Source organism: Cyprinus carpio, chromosome A17 (genome assembly GCF_018340385.1).
Source record: "Cyprinus carpio isolate SPL01 chromosome A17, ASM1834038v1, whole genome shotgun sequence".
Classification (NCBI taxonomy): Eukaryota; Metazoa; Chordata; class Actinopteri; order Cypriniformes; family Cyprinidae; genus Cyprinus; species Cyprinus carpio.
Genome location: NC_056588.1, coordinates 3268927 through 3285733, shown reverse-complemented (window position 1 = coordinate 3285733; position 16807 = coordinate 3268927). Strand labels below are relative to the sequence as shown.

At 35.6% G+C, this 16807-nt stretch overlaps 1 protein-coding gene across 1 annotated transcript in view; it reads left to right on the top strand.

The window, feature by feature from the left end:
- Window positions 1-16807, top strand: part of LOC109107444 (nesprin-1-like) — a 105766-nt gene that overhangs the window by 26622 nt on the left and 62337 nt on the right. Inside the window, 29 exon segments of the mRNA XM_042773558.1 lie at window positions 1327-1470; window positions 1557-1724; window positions 2471-2629; window positions 2858-3022; window positions 3173-3307; window positions 4224-4382; window positions 4470-4678; window positions 5575-5683; window positions 5767-5931; window positions 7250-7417; window positions 7509-7685; window positions 8174-8314; window positions 8615-8775; window positions 8890-9040; window positions 9644-9871; window positions 9941-10039; window positions 10115-10302; window positions 10406-10529; window positions 10810-10976; window positions 11779-11932; window positions 12685-13310; window positions 13395-13574; window positions 14703-14853; window positions 14941-15099; window positions 15177-15359; window positions 15444-15545; window positions 15622-15825; window positions 16337-16544; window positions 16644-16756. Coding sequence (XP_042629492.1) covers window positions 1327-1470; window positions 1557-1724; window positions 2471-2629; window positions 2858-3022; window positions 3173-3307; window positions 4224-4382; window positions 4470-4678; window positions 5575-5683; window positions 5767-5931; window positions 7250-7417; window positions 7509-7685; window positions 8174-8314; window positions 8615-8775; window positions 8890-9040; window positions 9644-9871; window positions 9941-10039; window positions 10115-10302; window positions 10406-10529; window positions 10810-10976; window positions 11779-11932; window positions 12685-13310; window positions 13395-13574; window positions 14703-14853; window positions 14941-15099; window positions 15177-15359; window positions 15444-15545; window positions 15622-15825; window positions 16337-16544; window positions 16644-16756 — 5097 coding nt within the window.

Sequence of the window (16807 nt, the reverse complement as noted above, 5' to 3'; positions counted from 1 at the left end):
CTTATCATTCGGACTACTGTACCAAAGTTTCGAGTCGTTACAGAAAAAAGCTTCTTTTGCTCACCAAGGCTGCATTCATTTGATGAAAAATACAATAAAAGCAATAAAATTGTGAAATATTATTTTCATTTGTAAATAGCTGTTCCCTTTCGTAGTATATTTTAAAATGTCTTCAGTGTCACATGATCTTTCAGAAATCATTCTAATATTCACATGATCTTTCATAAATCATTCTAATATGCTGATTTGCTCAACAAAAAACATTTATTATTATCAACAATGTAATGCTGCTTAAAGGGATACTCCACCCTAAAATGAAAATTTTGTCATTAAATCACTTACCCTCATGTCGTTCCAAACCCGTAAAAGCTCCGTTCATCTTCGGAACATAATTTAAGATATTTTGGATGAAAACCGGGAGGCTTATGACTGTCCCACAGACTGCCGAGTAAATAAGTGTCAAGGTCCACGAAACGTATGAAAGTTGTCATCATAATACTCCATCTGCCATCAGACATGCAATCTGGGTTATATGAAGCGACGGGAACACTTTTTGTAAGCGAAGAAAACAAAAATATCGACTTTATTCAATAATTCCTTTGTCAGCGGTCTCCTCTGTGTCTCTCCATATAACCATATGCGGTGTATGCTCTTCTGTGTCCTCCGCTCCACAAGGATGCACTGTTTTATTTCAAATCAAAGCTAAATACATGTAGAAACAGTGCATCCTTGTGGCGCGGATGACACAGAAGAGCATTCACAGCATACGGTGATATGGAGAGACACAGAGGAGACTGTTGACAAAATAATTGTTGAATAAAGTCGCTATTTTTGTTTTCTTCGCTTACAAAAAGTGTTCCCGTCGCTTCATATAACCCAGATTGCACGTCTGATGGCAGATGGAGTATTCTGACGATGGCTTTCATACCTTTTATGGTCTTTGACACTGTTATTTATTTGGCAGTCTATGGGACAGTCTCAAGCCTCCAGGTTTCCATCCAAAATATCTTAAATTGTGTTCAGAAGACGAATGGAGCTTTTACAGGTTTGGAACGACATGGGGGTAAGTGATTTATGACAAAATTTTCATTTTGGGGTGGAGTATCCCTTTAATATATATATTTTTCAGGATTCTTTGATGAGTTCAAAGTTCAAAAGAGCAGCATTTATTTGAAATAGAAATCTTTTGTAACATTATAAATATCTTACTGTCATTTTAAAAAAAAATTAATGCTTCCAAACGCACTGGCCAGAAGCTTTTAAACAGTAGTGTACATAATATGAGAGTTTATAGAGATTATGCAAATGTCAACTAATTTCTTGTAGGACATCAAGCACAAAGTGCCATCCATGGAGGCGGCGTACAAGACGGCCACACGTAACGCACAGCAGCTGACCAAAGACCTCACGGAGGAAGAGATCGCTCGGATGCTGGCTACCATGACAACCATCAAGGATGAGCTCAGCAAGGTGCCAGGCCTGTATTTTCCCTCATGAACTGCCACATTAGACCGTAATCACACCATCTCACATTATGACCTCCATGTCTTATTCAGATAAGAGAGAGAGCTCTGCCTCTGCTGAGGGACTCCCAGACCATGCTGCCACCATTAGAAGAAATGGAGAAAAATATCACTGGGTTCTACCAGTCGCTGGAGAAGGCAAGCCGCATCACTTCCTCCCGGGACTCAGAGGCTCCAGGAGACTTCAAGCAGAAGTGTCAGGTGAGTAAAGGACTATGGGTTATACTATATGTGACAGCAAGCTTTTAGTGTTATGATTCTGCTTGCACCACCTTAAAGACCTATTCCCAATTAAAAAATGATTAGCAAGATTTAAATGTGAAAATATCTGCAAATAACAAATCATTCAATAAAGAAAAGAAGCAGTTAAAACCAGGGCTATTATAGTTAACTAAAACCATAAACATTTTGTTACTTGGAATAAATAAATGTTAACTAAATTAAAATATTTAAAAAGTTACATTTATTTTATTTTAGCTAGTTGACAAGGCAACATTTCTTTGTTAAACTAGATGTACTAAAATAACTAAAACTGAAATAAAAATTAAGGAAACCTATATAGACAAATGAAAAAACACAAAACTAATAAAAATGACAAAAGCAAAAAATGACTAATTGTATAATATTAAATTAAAGACAAAAAATATAAAAATAAAAGCTAATTCAAAATATTTATAAAAACTATAGTAGTATCTCATTGATGCTAAAATAACACTGGTTAAAACTGTTCGGTATGAATAAAAATATTTATTTTTATTATTTTATTTAATTTATATTTATTTATTTCAAAAGTAAATGCTTACAAATGAAAATTTTATTATAAATATATCAACACCTACAATTTAATCAAACAAATTATTGACAACATTCTTAATAATATTTTGACAGCACTTCATATTTTAAAACTCTCCTCCTTTTTGTATTTTCTCTGCTTATACAATTATCAGGAGCTGGTGACCTATCAGCAGAGCTGTAAAAAGTGCCTGTCAGTGATTGACAAAAACCATCAGATCATTCTGAAGTCACTGGACAGCAGTAAGAACCTAAAACACCTGGACACGTCACTGCTAGAGAGGAGAATCACCGAGCTTCAGGCCTCCTCACAGGTGGGAACTACAACATCATGTCTTATATGCAAGAATGAGACAATCTGTCTATTGATTGCAAAAATCTGAGCACAGTTTGAGATCTCTTCTGAAACTTCAGCGCAGACACAGAACTACAATCTGAGAATAAGGCAGAAGCCATCCATTTGAGAAACAATTGTGATATGGAATAAATCCCATTTGTTATTTTTCTTTCTTGTTCTTTGTTGTATGTTTTATCTAAAAAAGGGCATGGTAAAAGAAACCACAGAATGGAAGAGGCATGTGGAGGCGAACAGCAGCCTGATGAAGAGATTTGAGGAGTCTCGTGTGGAGCTGGAGAAGGTTCTGAAAATAGCTCGCAGCTCCATGACTGAGAGAGGAAACCCTGAGGACCTTCTGAAAAAGCACACTGTGAGAAATGAAACCTGACCGTCTATTCTAGTGCTTGCAAATAGGCCGAAAACAGAGTTTGAACTTTATTTCGTCTTTATTTCGGAAATTAGTTCATAGAAATTTGAAAGCTGACATGATTTCATAACATATCTGTTGAATGTCCTGCAGGAGTTCTTTGGGCAGCTGGATCAGAGAGTTCTCAATGCCTTTCTGAAAGCCTGCGATGAACTCACAGATATACTACCAGAGCAAGAACAGCAGAATCTGCAGGAAACAGTCAGGAAACTGCACAAACAGTGGAAGGTCAGAGAACGCAGTCTCACCTCACAATACCAACTATTTCTATAGCATTTCATAAACTTGCTGATATATATTATTATTATTATTATACTATATATTACTATTATTTATTATTATAAAATATTTTTTTAAATTATATATATTTTTCCATTTATTATTTTTTATTATTCTTACTGTGTGTGTGTGTGTGTGCGTGTGTATATGTGTGTATATTATATATATATATATATATATATATATATATATATATATATATATATATATATATATATGTATATATATATAATATTTTTTGTTTATTAAATTTTTCTGTGACCGAACAGTAACTGTTTCATAAACACATTTACATATAATATTAATAATAAATAATAACAATAATAATACTTAATTAATGAATTAATAAAAACCTCAACAGGAAATTTGCATCTAATTCAAACATTAAGAGAAAGAAAAAAATACAAATAAAATAAAATAAAATAGTAAAAGGTGCAATTACACTTCAAGGAATGCACTATATTCCGTTACTTCATCTGGAGGACTCATACATTGCCATACATTAAAGTTATTTTCTTTTAAGTAAATTTGTTTCGACTGGCGCCTGTTTCTGTTGAAAAATGTCTAGTTTCAACTGCAGTTCAGCAGTCAAGTTCTAAATAGAATAGAATAGAACAGAACAGAACATAAATGGGTTGCCAATATGGGCTTTTCACACTTGAAGGGGTTCACAAATTATCATTTTTAAAGTTTAAAAGATGAAAACGTGCTTATCTTGTTAAAAATGAACCTAACACCCTTTCAGAATTATGAAACATTGAAAGTGGCTTTAACTTAGGTTTTTTTAAATTTGATTTGGCTGTATATTATAGCTTAAAAGTATGAGGAAACCCACTTGAATTGCACCCACCATACTTTTCTACAGGATGTCCAAACAGAGATTCCCTCTCACCTGCTGCATCTGAAGGTGGAGCTGGAGAAGAGTCGTCTGATGGCATCGGTGCAGGAGTGTCAGGCTGAACTGGCCCGTGAGAACCGCAGTCTGCCCAGCATGGGCAGCGAGAGGTTAATCAAAGAGCACAGGGTGAGAGCCACCAGCATTACACCCCTCTATAAGCACTCTTTCTGTCCTTGGAAATCGGGAACGCTTATGTTGGATATCTTTACGTAGATGTTTTTTAAGGAAAAGGGTCCACAGGCTCTTTGTGAGAAGCGCTTACATCATATGGAGGAACTGCGCTCAAAGCTTCCGGAAAGCGAACAAGCCCGGCAAACATTGGAGAACGCCAGGACGGTGTTTGCAGAGGTCAGAGAGGATATTGACAGCACACATCAGAAACTAATGCAGCACCCGGACAAGTGGAAGGAGTTCAATACCAGGTGAACCTTTAGTCTTTTGAATATTGAATAATAAGTGGTTTAGATTCAGCTGCACTGACACTATCAGATAAGAACAGAATTTGAATTGAACTAAGCTGGATAATGACAAACTGTGCAACATTGACACTGTTACTGAACTGAATTAAGCAAACGCTGAACAAACTTGAGCTCAATAATGACACTATTAACACAACAAATACTCAATAAATTAATGTAACAAAATTAAGTAATTTTCACAACAATAACTTAATCAAAAACATTTAATATTCAGTAATATTATTGATTTGACTGCACTATTGGATGAGAACAAATCTTGATGTAAGAGCTGAATAATGACAGTTGTCTACAATAGCTGAATCAAATTTGTTTCATAATTGATACATTTTACAGTTATTGAACTGAACTGAATCAACACTTAACTGACTTATTGTTATCTGCAGAGCTGCTTGTAGCTCAGTAAAGCTTTTATTTATACACTTTGCACTGTTATTGAACTGAACTGAATTAACATTGAACTGACTTGAGCTAAATAATGACACTGTTGTCATTATTGTTGAATTGTGTCCGCCTTGCAGCTAATGAACTTTGTAACATCCCCACTGTTGTTGAACTAAACAATCAAAATGTTACTAAAATGCTGAATAATGACACTTTTGTCATTTTCGAGCTGCTTTAAAATTGAAATTGTATTCGTTTCATAATTGATGAATTTTGCAGCATGAAAACTGATATTTTCTTGTTTATTACTTGTGAAGCTGTTTTGAAATAAAGTGCTTTATAAATAAATGTGACTTGACTATTGCACAGTCAATTGTTTGTCAAATCACTGCTGATATAAGTTGATTTTAATTAATACAATATTAACAACAGAATTATTTTTGTGTGTGTGTTTGCAGGTACTCTGAACTCTCCGCCTGGGTTACATCAAAGGAAAGTCAACTCAGACTTCTGCGAAACAGAGCTGGAGACCCCAGCAAGTTTGGACAGGTCAAATCCACCATTGAGGTGCGAAACAAAGATAAAGTGGACCGAAACTGAATGTGACAGCTGTGTGAAATCTTGATTGATCGCCCCTTCATGGTTTGCAGAGTCTGAGAAACGATGCTGAGCTGCAGGAGGGGAACGTGAGCTGGCTGAAGACGCGTTTGGCCGCTCTGATAGAGGTTTGCACGGAGGGCGATGCTCAGAAGCAGGGAGCTGCTCTCAGCAAACTCTCCAGTGACTTCAAGGGTCTCCTCGCCTCCCTTTCTGAGGTCAGACATATATATATATATATATATATATATATATATATATATATATATATATATATATATATTGTAATTCTATTTATAATTTGTGACCATGGACCACAAAACCAGTCTTAAGTGTAAATTTTTGGAAATTGAGATTTATGAATCATCTATATGCTGAATAAATAAGCTTTCCATTGATGTATGGTTTATTAGGATCTGACAATATTTGGTCAAGATACAACTATTTGAAAATCTGGAATCTGAGGGTACAAAAAAAAATCTAAATATTGAGAAAATTAAGTTCTTAGCAATGCATATTACTAATCAAAAATTAAGTTTTGATATATTTACGGTAGGAAATTTACAAAATATCTTCATGGAACATGATCTTTACCAAATATCCTAATGATTTTTGGCATAAAAGCGTTTATAATTTTGACCCATACAATGTATTTTGGACTATTGCTAAAAATATACCCCAGCGACTTAAGACTGGTTTTGTGCTCCAGGGTCACATATATTAATATCATAATTGTTGTGTTAACATATGAATAAATATTTAACTAATTAAACTGAATTATTACACTGTTGTCTTTTTTGAGCTGCTTTAAACTTGAAATGTTGTCAAACGATTAATCTCATACAAAGTAAAAGTTTTTGTTTACATAATATATGTGTGTTTATTGTGTATATTCATTATGTATATATAAATACACACACATACAGCATATATTTTGAAAATATTTACATGTATTTACATTTATATATTTATATTTAAATAATTTAAATCATGTATACAAATATTTAATTTTTAAAGGTCACCTATTTTTCTTAAATATATATTTGAATGTGTGTGCATTTATATAAGCATAATAAATATGCACAGTACACACACATATATTATGTAAACCAATCGTTTGACAGCACTAATTCTTATCATAACTGAAGTATTTTGCAATATTAATCCTGTTATTTAAATATAATATATTAAAATATGTTGTATAAGAAAATGTCAATGTAAATCAACTGTTAGCTGATACGTATAAAGTAAATTAGTCCATCAGTCACTAAATTCAGAGTTTAAAGTGTATTCTCTGGTTTAAACTGAACTTTTTGATGAGATTATGTAGTTTTGTAACACATTTGGCCTAACGTCCACTCATAATGGTTTCTAACTTACTTTTCATGACCATTTCCCAACCTTAAAATAAACATGTTTTTTTTCTGCTACTGTGCCTTTAAGACTTCTGTTTAAAAAAGTAATGAAAGTCCTGTTTTCTATGTTGTGATGGTTTATATATTAAAAAAAGAAGATTGTATGTGTGTGTTGTGATAGTCAGAGAAGGTCGTGCTGGCGGTGAGCGACTGTGTGCAGTTCAGAGAGGAGGTGAAAACCACACTGGAGGAGTTGACACAGGGTCAGCAGGAGCTGCAGTCAGTGATCAGCAAGATTCTGGACTCTGAGTCTGTCAGAGAAGCCCAACAACTGCTGCTGCTTCATCAGGTGCCACCCTCACTGAATGAATAGCAACCCTGATACATGAAGCTGAAAATCATATTTACATCCAACATTCGTGTGCTCTCCTAATGTGCAGCAACAACTCAAGCGTCTCCGGCTCAAGCAGAAGGAAATGCGAGAGCAGATAAACCGTGGAAAGCAGCTGCAGACAGAGGAGGGTCTGGAGGAGAGCCTACAGGAAGACCTGCAGAAACTAGACACCACCTTGAGCAAAATGGATCAAAGCACTGAGTCACAGGAAAAAACCCTGGAGGTGAGGATGATGTTAAATAAATTCAAATGAAATAAGATAAATATAAAAATATAATTATGTATTTTAGATGTTTTGTATATGTTACAGAACCTGGAGGTGAGAATGTTTAAATCAAATTCAATTAAATAAACTTTAATATATAAAATTTATATATTTATATAATAAATTACTAATGTGATAAAATAATAGTAATAATAATAAAGTTTGTATATTAAAATGTATATGTTAAATATATAGAAAAATTTTTTGATATAATAATATATTAATATTATTAAAATATTTTTATTATGAATATAAATCCTAGTATAAATAGACTATTTTGTCTCTTTTTTTTTTTTACTTTATATGACTATTCGGTTTCATTTTTTAAATATGTCATATTAATTTAAAAGTTTTGAATGCAGTTTCATACTGATTTTTTTTGATTGATTGAGCAGATAAAATATTTTCTTTGAAACCGTGGTATGAATGTCCATCTCTGTTGTCAGGTGACTTTAGCTGCTTGGCAGGAGTTTGACAGTCAGCAGGCAGCAGTGAAGGAGTTTGTGGGTAAAGTGCGATCGGTCACAGAGAGAGAGATGAACTTCAGCAGTCCAGACAGTCTCAGCGCAGAGCTGGAGCAGAACAAGGTGAGAATAACACTTGATCTCCACGGGCTCGGTGTAATGAATCACCTTTAATTAAACATGAGCGTCTTTATTTTAAAACCAGAAGAGCTGCAAGAGCTTTTGCCACCAAGTCCTCATTAGAAAATCTGACTGAATGAGCCTCACTACAAGCCATTGTAAATAGCCAATGTGCACTCGACTGCAAGCAGCCTACAGGATAATGTTTTGAAATTGCTCATAATTATTTGGTTTATTCTGCCTCACAAAAGCAAAACTGTGCCACAGACATTTTCACTTCATCTGCTGCTGTTTTTCCTGCAGGAGCTCCTGAAACAGTGTGAAACAGAGGCCAGACAGGTGAACACTCTTCTCAAGAGGGCCACAGAGATCCAACTCGGCCCCAAAAATCAGTCTCTCCTCCAGGATCAAGCACGTGCTCTAAGTGAACAAGTGGACAAAGTTGAGACTGGACTCAAGCGAGAGTAATACCCTACTTCATTTTATAAATTTTACACTAATGCATAAATTCATTAAGCATAATCTGTGAGTTCATTGGGAATCCATAAGGCTGTTTTATTACTGTATCATTTTTTCAGTGTGAAGACTTTGGAGGGCATGAAAGATCAGTGGGATTCTTTCGGGAGTGAGTTTGAAGCTTTTTCCACATGGATAACGGAGAGAGAAAGAGAAATGGATGCCTTGAAAAGCTCCAGCACATCTTTGGACCAGCAAATCTGTACCGTAAATGTGCGATAATAAATATATAATTGAATAAAAGAACAATGTTTTTTAAATGCTTGAAATGACTGCTTATCTTCTGTATTTATTTAAAAAAAAATCTTTATTTTATATTTATGTTTTTTTAATAGTTTTTATATTTATTTATATTTCTTAATAAAAAGGTATATAATTTAATTAATTACATTGAAAATGTTCTATATAATTAACATCACACACACACACACACACACACACACACACACACACACACACACACATATATATATATATATATATATATATATATGATGTTATTTTCTTAGTATAAATTATTATAAATTGATTACTTTTTTATTAAATTTTGTACTTTTGGTTTTTTTTGTTAATATCTTTTATATTTACAATTATATATTTCTTTTATTTTTATATCACTTACCATTTGGTCATTGCTTATCATTTATTATTAAAAATTTTTTAATTTTAATTTAATTTAATTTAATTTAAGTTAACATTTAATTTGATTAGCTAGTGTCCTCTGTTTATAATCTGAAAGCTTATTATAATTTAAAAAAAAAAAATTAATATAATTTTTAAAAAAAATTTTGACATTGCAATGTTTCTATCTCTTAGACAATCAGAGAGGGTCTGCAGGAGAGGACACAGGTCCTGTCCAATCTGGAGGAGAAATCTCAAGCGCTGGTCCAGTTTGTGTCGTCTGGCGAATCTGCACGAATCAAAGCCCGTCTCACACAGATTGGCAGATACTGGGAGGAGCTTAAGGAGAGTGTGGAACAGCTGAATGGACAGTTGGAGGAAAGCTCCTCCCACCAGACGAAGTTCAGTGCCAGCCTTCAACAGGTACGTGTGAACATGCTGTTTACTTACTAAAGCCTTATGTTGTCTAATGGTAGTACATTCTTTTAAAAGGTACAATCAGAGGTTGAAGGTATCCAGAAGAAACTTGACAACCCTGTCACCTCCTGCGTGTCTTCATCCGAGACCTACAAAACTCTCCAGAGTCACATGGTATGATCACTGCATGATCATTTCTCATTTATTTGCACCAGTTCAGCCTGAATAAAGGATTTGTTTGGTTTGCAGGACATGTTCCAGTCCCTGGAAAAGCTGAAGGCCACACTTCTGTCCCTGTCTGCCGGCACCCGCAGGCTCAGTGAGAGAGAGAAGGCCGAGAGAGCCGTGGCGGCCCTGCAGCAAAGTTACGAGCAGTGTTTAAAACAGGCCAAGGAAAAGCAGAACCAAATGGAGAGCCTTATGTCACACTGGCAAAAGTATGTTTTGTTGTCTCTGTTGGAATCTAATGTATTTATATCTCAAATTATTTTATAAGAGATATTTATTGAAATCTCTTGATTCATTTGATTGTTTTTTCAGGTATGAAAAGGATTGGTCTGCCCTGCAGTCATGCCTGGAGAGATGTGAATCCATAACCAGCCCTGACTCTCAGTTTCTCCCGGTCGACAAACTAAAGCTGGATGGAGAACTGCTGGAACTGAAAGTAATAAATGAACTAAAGCGTGAAACAACGCTAATAATGTATTTTACTTGCATAATGGAAATAATGACTGACAGGCTTGGTTTTATCCATTGGAATTTAAATAAATTGTGAAAAGTAGGCCTATAATAATGGTGAACATTATCTCTTCATTTCAGAAGCAAAGCTGTTTCAAAACTATTTTGATGAAAAGTTAATGAGCTTTTTTCTTTTAAAAAAGGCACATTTTGATGAAGATCAGGGATGTTTGATAAGAAGTTAATCATTTCATATTGTTTTAAAGCACCTGCAGGGTGAACTTCAGTCTCTGGAGTCGGTTTACAACAGGCTGGAGGCCCAAACGCCAACTCTTTACACCACTGCATCAGATGAACGTGTGAAAACACTTAAAAAAGACTGTGAACAGCTCGAGAAAAGATGGACGTGTCAGACCGCAGCTATACCTCAAAGGTCAGTCATATTAAGCATAAGCAGCAATTGTTTAAAGAGGCTATCTTTCGGTTTCTTGCATCATAAATGTGACCCTGGTCCACAAAACCAGTCTTAAGTGTAAATTTATCGAAATTGAGATTTATACAGCATCTGAAAGCTGAATAAATAAGCTTTCCATTGATGTATGGTTTATTAGGATCGGACAATATTTGGCAGAGATACAACTATTTGAAAATCTGGAATCTGAGGGTGCAAAAAAATCTAAATACTGAGAAAATCACCTTTAAAGTTGTCCAAATGAATTCTTAGCAATGCATATTACTAATCAAAAATGAAGTTTTGATATATTTTTGGTAGGAAATTTAAAAAATATCTTCATGGAACATGATCTTTACCTAATATCCTAATGATTTTTGGCATAGAAAAAAAAAAATCGATAATTTTGATCCATACAATGTATTTTTGGCTATAGCTAAAAATATACCCCAGCGACTTAAGACTGCTTTTGTGCTCCAGGGTCACAAATAGTTGTAATTTAGTGTTTTGATGACTATTTTCCAACCTTTCCCTGACCCTGCTATTGCACTTTTGATACTCTTATAAGTAAATGGCCTCTGTTATGATTAGCCAGCATCCATGTGTTGTCATAAATCACACTGTTGTTGATCAGGGTGGGTCAGTATGCTAATGTGCTTTAATTTGTTTTCTATATTTGTAGTTTAGATTTCACAAATGGCCTGCGTGGATGAAGGATAAACTTTGCATTAAAAAAAATTGAGTATGTCTAACATAGTACTGTACATTAACCTCTTCCTCACAGAATCCAAGTGCTTCAGGAGCACCTTTCTCAGGTGGAACAGTTTGAGCAAGCCCTGCAGGAGTTCCTCAAATGGGGAGAGTCTTTCCTCTCATCTTTACACTCGTTTTCTCATGTTGATATCACTGATCTTCAACCTTCCACCAGTGATATCAAGGTACGTTCCATTACAAAAGCATCCATGCATTATGAGGTATGTAATTGGTATGTCCAAACTAAAAAGTGATAAGTCAGAGAAATATTTTTAAGTTGATGTCACATTTCTGGAGAGAAAATGATCATTCATGAATAATGGCTGCTGAAAATTACAGGAAAAAATTACTTTTTAAAATATATTCAAATCGAAAACAGTTATTTTAAATTGTGATAATATTTCACAATATTACTGCCTTTATTTTCAATCAAATAATTACATCCTTGGTAAGCATAACGTCTTTCAAATCACAAAAAACTTACTAACCCCAAACTTTTGAAAGGTAGTGTGCATGTGAATACAGTTTTATGTAAATATTATGAATGTCAATCCAATTCAAATTTTATTCCAGTTATTTGGATATATGAAAAATGCATTGCATATGTGAATATTTGTATAAGACATTACAATATTGTGCCAAAGAAAATCATTGTTTATATGAAACAACAAAAATGTTCATTGGCTTTAAAAACAATTATTTCACTGTTTTACTAGACTGTACTACATCTACCACTTCGAGGAGCTTGTTTTATTCTGTTGTTGCTTTTAAAAAGGGTTTTTAACCAATACTAAACCTGGCTCTTGCCATGAATATAGCCATAGAAGTTGGCATGGCATTAAATATTAAGTATATAAAATATGAGTAGAACAGAGTATGTGTTATTTATGGGCAGGAAGAGAAATTTGCAGTTTCATTTCATAATTTTTCCCACCAGGAGAGGAGAGATGATCTGCTGAAGCAAAGTCTCCTAAGACAAAGCCTTCAACAGCAGACTAAGACCTTGTGTGATGTTTGTGAGCCGGCTGAGGTCCAGCAGCTTCAGGGAAGGTGGGAGAGCTCCTTACAGCCGTACATGGAGGCACATCAGCTGGTTGAACTACGTGGTGAGAGTCTGGAGAAGCTAGAGGCCTTCCTGCACACCCACAGTGTGGCGGCCGGCATCCTTCAAGGCCTCAGACAGACCGTGGAAAGCGCTGGGAGTTGGGATAAAAGCCGAGTGGACGAGCTGCAGAAAGACCTCGAAGATGTTGTTCCTGATATCAGTCGCCTTGAAACGCTCGCTGTGAGTCTGGATAGCAGCCTCTGTAAGGCTCATCTCCACCTGATGAATGGAAAGGACACTCGATCCTCGTGCCGCTCATTGGCCGACTCCTTAAGCGTGGAGCTGGATGCCGTGAGGAACCTTCTGGGCTCCAAACAGAGTGAAGCTGAGGCTCTCGGTGCTCTTTGGAGCTCGTTCAGACAGCGGAAAGAGCAGCTGCTCAAAACAGTGGAGGATATCGAGGAGAAAGCAGATAAACAGGGCCTGAAAGAGCCCAGTGTGCTTACTCTACAGCAGAGGTATGGATTACTGTACCTTGCCCATCAGTGTTGTTTGTGATTATCAGATGGGCTGTGTTTATTGAATTTGTGGTGTGTGTGTAGGCTTAGGTTCTTTAATCAGCTGGAAGATGAGCTCCAGTCCCACCAGCACGAGGAGCAGTGGCTCAGGGACAAAGGTCAACAGCTGGCCCACAGAGACGCTGAGCTGGGTGGTGAAGTACTGAGAGAAATCAACCTCTTTCAGACCACCTGGGAAGACACCAAGAAGCTCATCACTGAAAGGTAGACTGCCAGGAACAGGCTCTTGTACTGTTTTTATAAAATCTTAGTGGCATGTTTGCCACTTTGTAGAGAGATGATCAAAATATATGTAGGTTCATATTATAAGAAAGCATTCTTGCATATATTCATATTAGCGGTTCAACATTATGTTTCCATCCTAGGTGATAGCGCACAATTTTCTTTTTTAGACAAATTTAATAAAATTAATAAAAAAATCATTACTAATACTAATTAATTTAATTTTTTAAAGAAAAAACTTTCAAGTTGCCATTTTTGCCTTTTTGTTTGTTTAGTTTAATTATTTTATTTAATTAAATGAATAAATACAACTTATAAATTGCCCTTTTTAATCCTATTTTTTATATTTAAATTAATTTGTCATTTTAGCCTTGTTTTTATGTTTAATTTAATACAAAATAATTTATAAACAAATAAAATAAAATAAATAAAACTTTCAAATCTAAGTGACTACATGGTGATTTTGAATGGTCCTTTTTTTGAAATCATGTATTTATTCAATCGTATCATTCAATCATTTTCAATCGTAATGCATAAAAAAGTAAGTCTTTAGTGGCTACATGATAAGGCTGCATGGCTATGACAAAAATCATAATGGTTGATTATGCCCTTGAAATTGGAATTGCGATTATTAATTACAGTTATCACAATTTACATTGAATGATGTTTTGAATAGCTTGTTTGTTTCAAGCAACTGCATGCCATATATTTATATGAAAATAAACAAGCTGAAAACACTCTTCCTGAAAAACTTTTATTGCTTTCCTATAGCAGCATTAAGCTTTAAATTTCAACTATACATTGGTTTGGTTTCTTCTTTAAATAAAAAAAAGTACAAATATGCCTGGTATTGTAATGTTATACTGAAACTGAAATGAACCCTTAAAATAACCTGTAGAAAGAAAAAATATACTATTAAGTGTGCAGTCCTACTACATGGTGACTTTGTGCTGCAAAAATAGTCTGATTTGATCAGATGTGGTAGGCAACTCAGTATGAACCACTGCCTAAGAATATCAAAGTTTTCTTTTACTTTCAAAATTTTAGTTATATAATGCAAAGGTTCAGCCCCGTTTTCAGCGTCTGACATTGCTGCATGTTTATGTCCAGGCAAGAGCAGAGCAGCGCTTTGGTAGAGCTCATGAAAGATTACCAGAGTCTGAAGACGTCAGTAAACACAATACTGGAGAGTGCTGATGCTATATCAGACATTAAAGCTGTCTTGAAAGACCAAGAGGACACACGGAGATCCCTGTTGAAGGTAAAACCTGACAGTCTGTAGGCAGATTGTGAAATACCAGTTTAATAGAGTTAACTCTACTATCTATGATAAACTTCTTTTCTGTAGCATGAAGCCATTAAAGCAGAGATGGCCAGTAACCAGGATGTACTAGAGAGATTCTCCAGTAAAGGAAAGAAGCTTTTAAGTGAATTAAACAAGATCCCTGATTGCGACAGCCAGATTGTGAAGACAGAAATAGATGCCACAGTGGACCAATGGCTAGATGTGAGTTTTATTGAGTCTTCAATAAAAAAATCTCATAAAACAGAAACTAAGAGCCATTGTTCTTCATATCCACACAGGTGTCCGAAAAAATTGAGGACAATCTGGAAAGTCTCAAGAGGAGCTCTGCTCTGTGGGTGGAAATCTACGATATCAGTGGAGAAATCGAAAGCTGGTCCAACAGCTCGGTTATGGATCTTACAGATGGACTTAATAACTTCAACGATAGCCAGAAATCTGCAAACAAACTCTCTGAAGTCAAGGCATGTTCCGAGCTGTGTTATTAAACACATTCATAAAACCAGAGCAACAGTTGTGTAATATTTTGTATTCCTTTTTCTGTCCAGGTGGATGTTGGCCTGAAAGAAAAGAAGATTGATGCTTTACAAGAGAAAGTTTCAGAGCTGAAACAACTCTGCGGTGGCCAAGACGTCCCTGCTAAACTGCAGGTAAGGCTGACCTCCATTTGTTCTCCAGATCATTAGTTTTTATAATTGGTTTCATCACCTCTACGCCATCTTCCAGGTCATGGAGACGGACCTCAGAAGGAAAATTAGTAACATTGAAGAGTTATGTGATCAAGCCAAGGGCAACCTCCAAGATTTCTGCTCTCAGAAGAAGCAGCTGGAAGATTTTCTCAGCCAGATGTCCGAGTGGCTGAAGAACGTTGAGAGATCTTTGGTGGATTCGCCTTGTGGAACAGCTCCTGAAGAAATCTGCAGAGTGAAGGTACAGAAAGTGATTTCTTCCATTTCTATGTTTATGCATTTAGCAGACGCTTTTATCCAATGCTACTTACAATAGAAGAGCATAAGCAGTTCATCATAGAGCCAGCGATATTCACTGTACTGTATACTGTGCCATGCTTATTAGAAAGCTATATTAGAATCCTGAAGACTGAAAATTAAAAGCTGTAATGGTCTCAGCAGTTCGGGTGGATGTTGGTAGCTCATTCCACCAGAGAGGAACAGAGAAGGTGAAGGTTTTGGAAAATGACTTCATGCCTCATTGTAAAGAAACAAATGAATTGAGGCATATCACAATTAGCCAATCATAACAGAGGACATTAACTGTACATATAGAAGTTATAAAAGCTCTAGAGATCAGAGAGAGGTGTAAGGAAAAATGGTCAGATAACACTAAATTATGACTGTTTTGATACAAGAAACCTGGACTTACATTATAAATGGACTTCAAAGGGAAATTTTTTTTTAAAAAATTCTATGCATACAATTCATAGGAAATCCAAAAGGAGCTTCAGAACCAGCAGACGAGCATTGACTCGGCCCGGGAAAACCTGAACACGCTTTGCAGAAAGCACCCATCCGAGGAACTTGCCGGTCTAGGTTCCTCTCTGACCGACCTCATCAAGAAATATGAAACGGTCAATCAGCTCTGTGTTAAGAAGCTTGGCTCCATGCAGCATGGCCTCCAGCAGCACTTCAGTGGTGAGAATCACTGTGTTCCAGATTAAATTATTAATCCAAGGACAGACATTGTGGGAAAGATGTTTACTTACTCTCCGCTTTGTCTTCTTCTCTTCTCAGATCTGGTGAAGGAGTTTCATACATGGCTCTCTGGACAGAAAGACATTGTGAGAGAATGTGCCGATCATTCTGGTGACATGAGCGTGGTGGAGCGCAAACTGCAGAAATTGAAGGTACTTCAAAATATACCAAGCATCCGTTAAAATGTCTTAAAATGATTGATG